Source organism: Podarcis pityusensis (assembly GCF_964106645.2).
Source record: "Podarcis pityusensis genome assembly, chromosome: 13".
NCBI lineage: Eukaryota > Metazoa > Chordata > Lepidosauria > Squamata > Lacertidae > Podarcis > Podarcis pityusensis.
The window spans coordinates 52088693-52102017 of NC_138038.1; the positions used below are offsets into that span (position 1 = coordinate 52088693).

Sequence of the window (13325 nt, forward strand, 5' to 3'; positions counted from 1 at the left end):
ATAACGTATTTCGACGACTGCCGTGCAGTTTGCGGCATTTGGGACCTTTTAGTTTAAGGGAAGACACGATAGAAGCTTGTAAAATTAAGCATGGCAAAGGGAAAGTTTTCTTTGTAACACAGGAAATCGTGGACCTGCCATGAAGATTTAGGAAAAGGAGGAAGACGTACTTGCTCATCCAGGAACTGCGGAACTCCCTGCCACAGGAGGCCAACTTGGGTGTTTTTAAAAGAGGATCGGACAAATTCCTGGAGGAGGAGAGGGCTATCGGTGGCTGTGCTCTCCTGCCGCAGTTGAAGGCGGCGATGCGTCTGGGTCCGAGTTGCTGGAAACTGCAGGCAGGTCTTGTGTTCGAATCCTGCGTGCAGGTTTCCCAATGAGGCATCTGGTTGGCCACTTTGAGAAGGGGATGCTGGACTGAGTAGGCTGCTGGCCTGACGCAGCAGGCTGTTCTTAAAGATAAAGGGACCCCTGACCATTAGGTCCAGTCGTGGCCGACTCTGGGGTTGCGGCACTCATCTTGTTGCTTTACAGGCCAAGGGAGCCGGCGTACAGCTTCCGGGTCATGTGGCCAGCATGACTAAGAAGCCGCTTCTGGCGAACCAGAGCAGTGCACGGAAACGCCGTTTACCTTCCCGCCAGAGTGGTACCTACTTATCTACTTGCACTTTGACGTGCTTTCGAACTGCTAGGTTGGCAGGAGCAGGGACCGAGCAACAGGAGCTCACCCCGTCACGGGGATTCGAACCGCCGACCTTCTGATCAGCAAGTCCTAGGCTCTGTGGTTTAACCCACAGTGCCACCCGCGTCCCTAGGCTGTTCTTAGGTTGTAGGAAAAAGAGACACAGACACTGAACCAGCTGAATCCTGGTTTATAAACCCTTGCAAGGAAGTTGGGGAGAAACGCACTGTACAACCTTTGAAACTTTTGTTCAAAAAAAAAGAAGGGGAAAAAGGAAACGAAGTTTTTTTACAGAGGTAAAAAAAACAAAACACCCCAATGCATGTCATTTTCCAACAAATAAAGTGAAAAAGCAGCATAAATACCATTTAAAATATATATAATCAAAGGGGGACGGGGTGGGCATTAAAAGCCATGTACCCTTTTGCCCCTCAAGAAAATTCACATTTTTTTTTAATTTTAATTTGACAACCAACACAAGGTTTTAAATAAATAAGGGAAGGGGGTGGGGAATAATCAATAGGCTTGAAAAGGGAAAATGGGTGTTAACACACACTTGAGAAATGTGTGTCGGGCTCCTTCAGGATAAAAAGAGCAAGGAAATTTAATTGGGGGGGGGGGAGAGGACGATGTGCTTGTTGTACAGGGAACGGGGGGGGGGGGGGGGGGAGAGAGGAGGAATCACCGGAGTCTTCTCTGGAGAGAAATCGTGGTACTGGTGGCGAGTTCGAGAAGCTGGGTGTGAAATTTGATAAATCCGTGTCTCTTCTCTTAGGTGGGAATAACCGGAGGGAAATCGTGGTACGGGTGTTGAGTTTGAGAAGCTAGGCGTGAAATTTGAGAAATCCATCTCTCTTTCCCCCCGGAACCCACCTTTGAAACCTTCCACGGGGTAAGTGCTTGTTCACAGGCTGCGTTAATTAAACACACACACACACACACACACACACACACACACACACACACACCTTATTCCACGACCTTCTTTGGGGTGGTACACACAGTTGGTGCAGAAGGCTGAAGAAAGAGGGTGGTGGTGGGGGGATGAAAAAGAAGGACCCCCATTAAAAACACGCACGCGTACTAAGGAGCAAAGAGACCCACGCTTCGGGGGCGAGTGCGAATCTGCACCTCTGCTTTCTCTTCCAGGGAGGGGGCAGCGGCTGGGTCAACCCTACTCTCTGCCCCCTTCACGCCCCCCTCCTGAAATGTCCTGTCGCAATGCAGCCGTCGAAGAAAAAGAGAGGGGGCCAATATCACCCCCCCAAAACTCCCCCCCACTTCCTATCCTTTCCCAATGAACAGACTCAACACTGCAGGGGAGGGCGGGTTTGGAAGGGAGGGAGGAAAAGGGTGAATTTTGCCGGTATAGAAACCCCTGGGCGTTCCAGAAAGAGCCCCCACACCCCAAAATCTGCAAAAGTCCTTTTGGGGCAGCTAATTCCCCTGCCCCGCTTACCCCAAAAAAACCCCTCCCCTCATGCTCTTAAATACAAGGCTCAACTCAACACTCCCCAAACATCCCAACCCCCCAAGTTTAGCTTGTCTCTGTGCAAAAAAAGGAAAAATTAGGGGGGTAGAAGAAGCAGCCGTCTGTGGCCACAGGGGGGCGACGCCGTCCTCTGCCCCACTGAGAGAGAGGGGGGCAGTCTCTTGTGCCTGTCGATCGCCGTAGCTGTCGTCGTCCCCCCCCCCCAGTCTGTGCGTAGCAGGGGGTCGGGGGTTTTGTTTTTTGGCAACAGCCGCTACCCCCGCCGCTCCTCCCCGCCGAACGCCGTGGCGTCGTCATCGTCAGCGCTCCTGGGCGGGGAGCGGTCCTCATTCCACGCGGACGAGGAGCCCGTAGAGGACGGTAGCACCTTTCTCCTTGGTGACCCACTCAATGTCGGCGCTGCTGAAGCGGGGGTCCAGGGGCTCGGGGGTCGCCAGCGACTGGGCGCAGACTTTGTAGGACCCGGGGCGGACGCACACCTGGAAGGCCACCTGGGCCGAGTGCTGCCGGTGGGACTTTGGGTCTTTGAATCTGCGGGAGAGAAGGCGGACAGAATCAGGGGGCCGTGAGGTTAGCAGGAGACCTAATAATAATAATAATAATAATAATAATAATAATAATAATAATTTATTTATATCCTGCCCTCCCCAGCCGAAGCCGGGCTCAGAGCGGCTAACAACAATAAAAGTAACACAGCATTCTAAAATCAGTTCATTTTAAAATCAATTCAGAATCAAATTAATGGCAACCATTGGGCTAGAGATCTGCGAGGATTACCAAAGGAGGGGGTCAGACTGTGCCTTGGCCAAAGGCCTGGTGGAACAGCTTCATCTTGCAGGCCCTGCGGAAAGATGTCAAATCCCGCAGGGCCCTAGTCTCTTGGGACAGAGCGTTCCACCGAGTCGGGGCCAGTGCTGAAAAGGCCCTGTCCCTAGTTGAGACCAATCTAACCACCTGGGACCTCCAAAATGTTGTCATTAAGGTCCTCCTTGGGGCATACCAGGAGAGGCGGTCCCGTAGGTATGTGGGTCCTAGGCCACATAGGGCTTTAAAGGTCAAAACCAACACCTTAAACCTGATCCTGTACTCCACTGGGAGCCAGTGCAACTGGTAAAGCGTGAATGTGATCCCGCGTTGAGGATCTCCTAAGGAGTCTCGCCGCGGCATTCTGCACCCGCTGGAGTTTCTGGGTCAGTCTCAAGGGCAGCCCCACATAGAGCAGTTACAATAATCCAGTCTGGAGGTGACCGTCGCGTGGATCACAGTGGCCAGGTCAGGGCGAGAGAGGTGAGGGTCACCTGGCCCCCTGAAATTGGCCTGATCCTGTCAACTGTCTTCAAGTTACCAGGGGTTTTGGGGGGGGAGGGAGTGGGGGGGGGGAGATCTCTAAACTCTTGGATTTTGAGAATTTGTTTCCCTGCTCTTCAATCCAGATAAACAGTATCACCTGGACGTTCCCCCTGCTTGCTCTCTCACCTGCTGCCAAACGGTCTGCTTCTTTGAGTTGGAGAGGAAATAAGAACCCATTTCTCGCTCCCTTCCTTTTTTATTCCGTTTACTGCTTCCACATGCTCCTCCTCCTTGTCGATTACAACAACCCCGTGAGGTAGGTTAGGCAGAGAAAGGCAGCGACTGCCCACCCCCCAAGCTGAGCGGCGGGATCCGAACCCTGATCTCCCAGCTGCTAGGGTCAAACACTCTCAACGCCAACGTTTCTCAAACCCGGACCCCCAGCTGTTGTCGGACTACGACTCCCACCATCCCTAATAAATAATAATAATAATAAATTTTATTTATATCCCGCCCTCCCCAGCCGAAGCCGGGCTCAGGGCGGCTAACAACAATAAAACAGTACAAAAGTACAGCATAAACAACACTCTAAAATCATTCATTATAAAATTAATTAATTCAAGCCACTGGCACCCATTGGGCCAGAGCTCCGCGAATATTGCCGAGGGAGGGAGTCAGGCTGTGCCCTGGCCAAAGGCCTGGTGGAACAGCTCTGTCTTGCAGGCCCTGCGGAAAGATGTCAAGTCCCGCAGGGCCCTGGTCTCTTGTGACAGAGTGCCTAGCAGGCAGGACCAGCAGCCAGGGATGATGGGAGTTGTAGTCCGACAGCAGCTGGGGGACCTGGGTTTGAGAAGCGCTGCTCTAACCACTGCGCCACACTGCCCCCCACCAGCTCCTCGGCCAGGATCACCGAAGGTCCCAGTAACAGCACACCCACACACCCCGCGGGATACGTACTGCACTTTGGTGGCAAAAGGCTCCAGTCCGGCGTAGCGCAACGTGGGAGACAGCAAGACGCGCTGAAGATCCTCGCGCCCGTGGGAGCTGTTCTCCTCGGGCTCGTGGTATCCCCCACTGCCGCCCCCGCCACCCACGCCGCCGCCACCTCCGCCGTTGCCGCCTTGCGGGTCCGCCTTGACCGGGCGGCAGCTCAGGATCGACGTGCTTCCTGCGAAGAGCGAGGAGGAAGAGACACAAGGTGGAGTCAGCCTCTCCCAATGGGCTTACGGGGGAAGCGGCGATTGCTTGTTTCCACTGTTACGGTATGCATTTGGTGCCTCCGTTTTCAGTGTCTAGGCCGTAAACCGCCCTGCGGTCTTTGGATGAAGGGCGGCGTATAAATCTCAACAACAACAATAATAATAATAACGCAAAAAGCAAGACCTGACATCATGGGTGGACAAACTAAGGCCCGGATCTGGCCTAATCGCCTTCTAAATCCGGCCCGCGGACGGTCTGGGAATCAGCATGTTTTTACATGATTAGAATGCGTCCTTTTATTTAAAATGCATCTCTGGGTTATTTGTGGGGCATAGGAATTCGTTCATTTTATTTTCCCCTTCAAAATATAGTCTGGCCCCCCACAAGGTCCAAGGGACAGTGGACCAGCCCCTTGCTGAAAATGTTTGCTGAGCCCTGCTCTAACCACTATACCACACTGTCTTCCGCACTCTCTTGGGGATGTCTAGATCGGCAGAGGGTCCCCCGCTCAGGTAGCTTGCACTGCCCTCCGAAGTTTGAGTTCGTGTGTGCTGAGCTTTCCACACATGGCTACTCCATGTTGCCTTTATTTATTTTGTTAAATAAATCATGACACAGAGCAGTACAGTGGTACCTTGGTTCTCAAACTTAATCCGTTCCGGAAATCCATTCCAAAACCAAGGCGCGCTTTCCCATAGAAAGTAATGCAAAATGGATTAATCCGTTCCAGACTTTTAAAAACAACCCCTAAAACAGCCATTTAATGTGAATTTTACTATCTAATGAGACCATTGGTCCATCAAATGAAAGCAATAAACAATGTACTGCAGTCACACAATCAATCAATCAATCAATCAATCAGTAGCTGGACTGGGTTCTACACAGTCACAAAAAAGAGCAGCAAAAACAAAAACACAAATTACAGTGGTACCTCGGGTTACGGACGCTTCAAGTTACAAACTCCGCTAACCCAGAAATAGTGCTTCAGGTTAAGAACTTTGCTTCAGGATGAGAACAGAAATCGTGCTCCGGCAGCGGGAGGCCCCAGTAGCTAAAGTGGTGCCTCAGGTTAAGAACAGTTTCAGGTTAAGAACGGGCCTCCAGAACGAATTAAGTACTTAACCCGAGGTACCACTGTAAATCGCAAAAACAGACAGACCTCGGCGTAACACTCAAAATGGAAGTGTGGCACTCAAAATGGAGCATGTTCAGCTTCGGAAAAAAGTTCCCAAACCGGAACGCTTACTTCCGGGTTTGCAATGTTCGGCCTCCATGTTGTTTGAGTACCAAGGCATTTGAGAACCAAGGGACCACTGTATGTCATATGCGTTGTTGTTCATCTGAGGTTAGATTCGCCTAATTTCAAGACCTGCTAAGGAGCAGGTGGTGGTTGTTATGTGTAAAACCACAGAATTCAAAGTGGGCGTGCTTCCTTTTCCCCACGAAATCTCACGGGATGCGGTTTCCTAGGAACAAAATTTGGGCTGTCCGTCGAGCAGGGGGAGGAACTGCCCCGGGACAGTGACAAAGGCATTGCGGAGGCAGAAGCAGGCATCCCCTGCCCCCAGAAAACACAACCTGGGCACCCCCTTACCTGGCACCAGCTCTCCTTGATCCAGCATGCGCCGGACGGATCCGATGCTCGTCCCGTGATAGGCCATGTGCCATTTCTTACAGGTGCCGCCCACCTCCAACCGGGGATTCACCCTGCCAAGAGGAGAGGAAAGGGTTATTTCGGGGTGCCGGGGGGGGGGGGGAAATGAACCCACAGAAAAGAAGGAATGCCATAAGTGCGAAACCCTGTGAGAACAGGATGCTGGATTGGTGAACCATTGGCCTGAGCCATATCTTCTGATATCTACCGTATTTTTCGCTCTATAGGACGCACCCGACCATAGGACGCACCTTGTTTTAGAGGGGGAGAACAAGAAAAAAAAATTCTCCCCCTCTCTGCTCAGCGCCCCTTCAGCGAAGCGGCAGGAGAAACGGAGCCCCTTCCATTTCTCCTCCTGCTTGGCTGAAGGGGCGCTGCGCAGCTCTCCCTCTCTGCTGAAGCCAGGAGAGTCCGGAACGGATTGATCCGTTTTGCATTGATTTCTATGGGAAAGCGCGCCTTGGTTTTGGAATGTTTTGGTTTTGGAATGGACTTCTGGAACGGATCAAGTTTGAGAACCGAGGTACCACTGTATGTATGTTTGCCAATTTGCTCGGTGTTAGGCCCGCCCCCCCGGCTTTCCAATCCAGCCTCCGTAGGTAAAGGTAAAGGTAAAGGGACCCCTGACCATTAAGTCCAGTCGTGGCCGACTCTGGGGTTGCGGCGCTCATCTCGCTTTATTGGCCGAGGGAGCCAGCGTACAGCTTCCGGGTCATGTAGCCAGCATGACTAAGCCGCTTTTGGGAAACCAGAGCAGCGCATGGAAACGCCATCTACCTTCCCGCCGGGGCAGTGCCTATTTATCTACTTGCACTTTGACGTGCTTTTGAACTGCTAGGTGGGCAGGAGCAGGGACCGAGCAACGGGAGCTCACTCCGTCACGGGGATTCGAACTGCCAACCTTCTGATCAGCAAGTCCTAGGCTCTGTGGTTTAGCCCGCAGCGCCACCCGCGTCCGGCCTCCGTACCTGAGGTTAAAACGGCACCACCCGAAAGGCAGAGCGTAGTCCCGGGGAGGCTCCCCCCGCTTGTAGTAGGCCTCGTCGCCCCGGAGCTTGTGACACGACTCGCAGTAGCAGAGGCTGAATTTGGGGTCTTCCACGAAGTAGTCGTCTGGCGAAAGAGATCGGATGAGGCAGAAGCAGCCAGGTCAGAAAAAAAACAGGGGAGGGGAACCCAAAATATGCCCCCGCGCGTTCTGCCACTAAAAAGAACCTTTGGCAAGGCTATAGCATTTGCATTTTGAAAACGAATAAAGAGCAAGCTGTTTTACTGCGGCTGCACCTGAACTGTGGAACTCCTTGCCTATTGACATCACTCAAAAGTAATAATAATAATTTATTATTTATACCCCACCCATCTGGCTGGGTCTCCCCAGCCACTCTGGGCGGCTTCCAACAAAACACTAAAATACAATAACCTATTAAACATTAAAAGCTTCCCTTCAGATGTCTTCTAAAAGTCAGGTAGTCATTTTTCTCTTTGACATCTGCTGGGAGGCCACCAAGATGGCCACAGAGAAGGCCCTCTGCCTGGTTCCCTGCAACCTCACTTCTCGCAGTGAGGGAACCGCCAGAAGGCTCTCGGCGCTGGACCTCAGCATCCGGGCTGAATGATGGGGGTGGAGACGCTCCTTCAGGTCTACTGGGCCTTTGAGGCCGTTTGGGGCTTTCAAGGTCAGCACCAACACTTTGAACTGTGCTCGGAAACGTACTGGGAGCCAATGTAGGTCCTTCAAGACCGGTGTTATATGGTCTCGGCGGCCGCTCCCAGTCCCCAGTCTGGCTGCCGCATTCTGGAATAGTTGTAGTTTCCGGGTCACCTTCAAAGGTAGCCCCACGCAGAGCACATTGCAGTAGTCCAAGTGGGAGATAACCAGAGCATGCACCACTCTGGCCAGACAGTCTGTGGACAGGGAGGGTCTCATCCTGCGCACCAGATGGAGCTGGTAGACAGCTACCCTGGACACAGGGCATTTCTGTTTACTCAGAAGGTAAGAAACTTGCTGCGAGGACTCAGCTACCTTACTCAAAAAACAGTGTTTTGAGTGCGTTATAACATGCAACAGCCGGTGGCACTGCAGATCAATTAAAAATAAAAAATCTTTGCGATTTTACATAACCGTTTTCCCCTTTTTGTTTTAACGATTTAATTTCTGACGTACTTATAGCGTGTTTCTTCCTGTGTGTAGATCCCCCCCAATCAGTTTTTAGTTCAAAGGCCTCCATTTTTTGTTAATTTTGCTTACAGATAATTTTATTCCTTTATCTGTTTTGTAAACTATTTTCAGGGTTGTTGTTTTTACAACCAAACGATGTATAAATTTCATGAAATAGGCAGATAAGGCCACATTTGCATCATGCATTTAAAACACTGTGATACCAGTCCTGGCTTCTGCCCAAGGAATCCTGGGAAGTGTAGTTTGTTAAGGGTGCTGAGAGCTGTTGGGAGACCCCTCCTTCCCCATCCCAGAGTGGTTTAACAATCAACCCCTCTTCCCAGGGAACTATGGGAACTCGTTCTGTAAGGGTGCATTGTTCCTGGCAGGCTGAAGTATTCAATTAGCGGTGTCTGATTTCTACACACCCTTCCTCTTTTTCTAAAAAAGCCTTCCCCAATCTCGTTTCCTCCAGATGACTTGGACTACAACTCCCATCCGGCTGAGCCCCACTGGTTGATGGACTTTGTAGTCCAAAATGTCCGAAGGGAACTGGCTGGAGAATAATAATAATAATAATAATAATAATAATAATAATAATAATTTTTATTTATACCCCGCCCTCTCCAGCCAAGACCGGGCTCAGGGCGGCTAACACCAGATATAAAAACAATTAATTGAAATACAACTTTAAAAAACAAGATTAAAATACAACATTAAAACATTAAAATGCAGCCTCATTTCAGTGGAAACTCAAACTCAAAGCTTTTTGGGGGATGAAAACGTCAAGACTTCACCAAGGTGAACTATCCAGACTGGTCCTACATGGGCCAGAAAAAACCAGGGAGAAGAGAAGAGAAGAGAAAAGAAAAGAGAAGGCTCTCTCCTAAACAGTTTTTTAATATAAAATAAAAAACAGCATAAATATAATTTGCGCATGTTCCTAGGACCGATCGGCATGGAATAAATCATGCAAATCTATGCAAATGTGCCTAATTTTGCTCACCAGGCAGCAGCAGGAGGTCTTTGAAGCGGGCACAGAGGGCGTGGTATTCACAGGTCTTCATGGTGTTCAGGTCTACGGGGGGAGTCCAGCAGACGCTCTCCTTGATACCTGCAAATACAGGTGTTCAATACAGGTGAGCCAGACACCCACACCTCTCCAGGTGATACGTGCCACCTTTGGCTAACAGAACTTTGTCACGGTTAAAAAACTGGCTGCTGTTTCTTTAACGCTAAAAGAACTAAGTCAACATGAGTCAGCGGCCTACAATGATTCAAGCAACCTTTCACCAAATTGTACCTGTATAGAGTGCAATGACAAACCTAGACAGCATCTTAAAAAGCAGAGACATCACCTTGCCAACAAAGTTCCGTAGAGTTAAAGCTCTGGTTTTCCCAGTAGTGATGTATGGAAGTGAGAGCTGGACCACAAAGAAGGCTGATCGCCAAAGAATTGATGCTTTTGAATTCTGGTGCTGGAGGAGACTCTGGAGAGTCCCATGGACTGCAAGAAGATCCATTCTGAAGGAAATCAGCCCTGAGTGCTCACTGGAAGGACAGATCGTGAAGCCGAGGCTCCAATACTCTGGCCACCTCATGAGAAGAGAAGACCCTGGAAAAGACCCTGATGTTGGGGAAGATGGAGGGCACAAGGAGAAGGGGACGACGGAGGACGAGATGGTGGGACAGCGTTCTCGAAGCTACCAGCATGAGTTTGACCAAACTGCGGGAGGCAGTGGAAGACAGGAGGGCCTGGCATGCTCTGGTCCAGGGGGCCACGAAGAGTTGTACACGACTAAACAGCAACAACATATATAGAGTGGTCAATATTAGTGTTGGGTGTGGGTTGGCTGGATGGTAGAAAGTTGGTTGTGTTTGGTGTGAATAAAAGCTGTTGATCGTGGTTGGGGAAGAAGACTTTTTAATAATAAAAGCAGCAATACAGTGGTACCTCGGGTTACATACGCTTCAGGTTACAGACTCCGCTAACCCAGAAATAGTGTTTCAGGTTAAGAACTTTGCTTCAGGATGAGAACAGAAATCGGGCTCCGGCGGCACGGTGGCAGCGGGAGGCCCCATTAGCTAAAGTGGTCTTCAGGTTAAGAACAGTTTCAGGTTAAGTACGGACCTCTGGAACGAATTAAGTACTTAACCTGAGGTACCACTGTACTCTGCAAAAATACTCTTTCTCAAAGACTCTTTTGTGCCAACTAAGGTCTGAGGACTAGGCAAAGGAGTAAAAAGAAGGTCAGAACCTTTTCTTTTTCACAACACTGACAAACTTGCACCGTGAGCAGCAGCAAGGGTTGCAGAAACAAGGAAGACCAATCCTGGAAAAGCAAAGGGGAGACAGGGTGGGGCTGTTTGCTCACCGTCCACCATGTCTGCCTTCTCCATGTCTCCCTGGTTGTGGGGGTCAGCCCCCTCCGCACCCACGGCTGGAGTGTCATTCGTCACGATGGTAACCTAGGAAGAAAGCAGTGCTTGAGACGCAGGGAAAATAAGGACAGAGATCTGGGAAGAGGAGGAAGCCCTCTCCCATCCAAGAGCTTCCGGCAATTGGTCTTCAGAAGCCTCTGACCATGAAGGTATTATTATTAATAATAATAAAATTATTATTAATAATATATCGTCCTATACCTGGAGGTCTCTGAGCGGTTCACAGAACAAAATCAAAATATGAAACCACAAAATATATACCGTATTTTTCGATCCGTAAGACGCACTTTTTTCTTCCTAAAATGTAAGGGGAAATGTCTGTGCGTCTCATGGAGCAAATGTGTGGTCCCTGGAGCCGAATTGCCCAGGGGCAAAAAGCAGATCATGCTTTTTTTTTTTTTTTTTGCTTTTTTTTTTTGGAAAGAGGGAAGTGGGTGTTGCAAGGAAGCAGCTGATCGGTGGGATTGAGAGAGAGATAAGGGACGCTAGAGATAAAGGAGGCTGCCTGGGAGGGGGGAGGTAAAGACAGCGAACTTGCAAGGAGAGGAGACAGGAAGACTAAAGCAACGAGGAGAGAAATTAGAAGAAAAGGAGGAGCAAAAAAAACTGCTCCAGAAAAGGAACAGACACTAAGGCAAACAAGAGGGAAGGGAGTGTTGAAAGGAAGCAGCTGATCGGGAAGCGATCGGGAAGGGAGATAAGGGATGCTAGTGATAAAGGAGGCTGCCTGGGAGGGGGAAGGTAAAAGCCCATGGATCCTCAGGATTTTTGCATTGGGTCCCCCCAAATTCACCATCAGATCACATAGCATGTCCATGGCTACAGCCAGCACCAAAAAAATCCTTGGGGGAAACCCAAACCACTCTCACCTGCTCGCACTGCCCATAGAGGTCGATGAGGACGTAGCAGGGGTTCAAGATGTCCTGCGCGGCCACGCCCTGGTCCATGCCGTTGACGTAGAGATGGAGGCAGCTGCTCGAATCCACCAGGAGGCCCAGCACCGTCCCCTCGGGGCAGGTGTCCAGGTTGGGGCCGTAGTTCTCACAGATCTGGAGCGGAGGGAAGAGGAGAAGCTGGGTGTCTGGAGAAGAGGAGGCCCTCAGCTCCGCAAGGGCAGAGGGTCTGCGCACAACTCCACTGTGATGCATCACCAGCTAGACATGGCGATATACTGAGGATGTATCACCATGTCTGAAAGAAGGATGGAGCTATATAGAGCAGGGGTCAGCAAACGCTTTCAGCAGGGGGCCAGTCCACTGTCCCTCAGACCTTGTGGGGCCAGACTATATTTTTGGGGGGGAATGAAGGAATTCCTGTGCCCCACAAGTAACCCAGAGATGCATTTTAAATAAAAGGACACATTCTACTCATGTAAAAACACGCTGATTCCCAGACCGTCCGCAGGCCGGATTCAGAAGGCGATTGGGCCGGATCCAGCCTGTGGGCCTTATTTTGCTTAAAGGTAAAGGTTAAAGGACCCCTGACTGTTGGCTCCAGTCGTGGCCGACTCTGGGGTTGTGGCGCTCATCTCGCTTTATTGGCCGAGGGAGCCAGCGTACAACTTCCGGGTCATGTGGCCAGCATGACTACGCTGCTTCTGGCGAACCAGAGCAGCGCACGGAAACGCCGTTTACCTTCCCGCCGGAACAGTACCTATTTATCTACTTGCACTTTGATGTGCTTTCGAATTGCTCGATTAGCAGGAACAGGCTTCCTCAACCACGACCCTCCAGATGTTTTTGGCCTGCAACTCCCATGATCCCTAGATAACAGGACCAGTGGTCAGGGATGATGGGAATTGTAATCTCGAAACATCTGGAGGGCTGAGGTTGAGGAAGCCTGTTCTGAAACAATGTCAACACAATAAATAAATACAGTGGTACCTCGGGTTACATACGCTTCAGGTTACATACGCTTCAGGTTACAGACTCCAATAACCCAGAAATAGTACCTCGGGCTAAGAACTTTGCTTCAGGATGAGAACAGAAATTGTGCTCCAGCGGCGTGGCAGCAGCAGGAGGCCCCATTAGCTAAAGTGGTGCTTCAGGTTAAGAACAGTTTCAGGTTAAGAACGGACCTCCGGAACGAATTAAGTACTTAACCCGAGGTACCACTGTATGGGGGTGAGGGTGGAAGCCACAGAACGTATTTGAAAGCAGCCCGGCCCACCGCCTCCCTCCCTCTGCTCACCTTGAGGGAGTTGTGGAAGACCGAATCGCGTTGCAGCAGCCAGGTGGAGCGCTTGAGGGAGCAGGCCGTGGCGGGGAAATTTAGCCGCTCAGGAGAGCTGCCAATGACCCCCAAGGAGAGCGACGACGTCCACTGCTGATTCAAGGAGTCTATCTGGAACTGAGGACAGACAGGGCAGGATGTGAGCCGAGAGATTTTGCCACGGGGCAGGGGTAGA

At 50.6% G+C, this 13325-nt stretch overlaps 1 protein-coding gene across 1 annotated transcript in view; it reads right to left on the reverse strand.

Moving 5' to 3' along the window:
• Positions 1–856: 856 nt before the first annotated feature.
• The window catches only part of NEURL4 (neuralized E3 ubiquitin protein ligase 4), a gene marked incomplete at its 5' end in the record, with an annotated part of 63072 nt that continues 50603 nt past the window's right edge, over positions 857–13325 (reverse strand). The window contains 8 exons of the mRNA XM_080979598.1: positions 857–2705; positions 4422–4632; positions 6259–6371; positions 7287–7431; positions 9483–9590; positions 10852–10945; positions 11788–11967; positions 13109–13267. Of these exons, the coding sequence (XP_080835724.1) occupies positions 2501–2705; positions 4422–4632; positions 6259–6371; positions 7287–7431; positions 9483–9590; positions 10852–10945; positions 11788–11967; positions 13109–13267 (1215 nt within the window). The 3' untranslated portion in view covers positions 857–2500. The remainder of the gene's footprint in view (positions 2706–4421; positions 4633–6258; positions 6372–7286; positions 7432–9482; positions 9591–10851; positions 10946–11787; positions 11968–13108; positions 13268–13325) is intronic.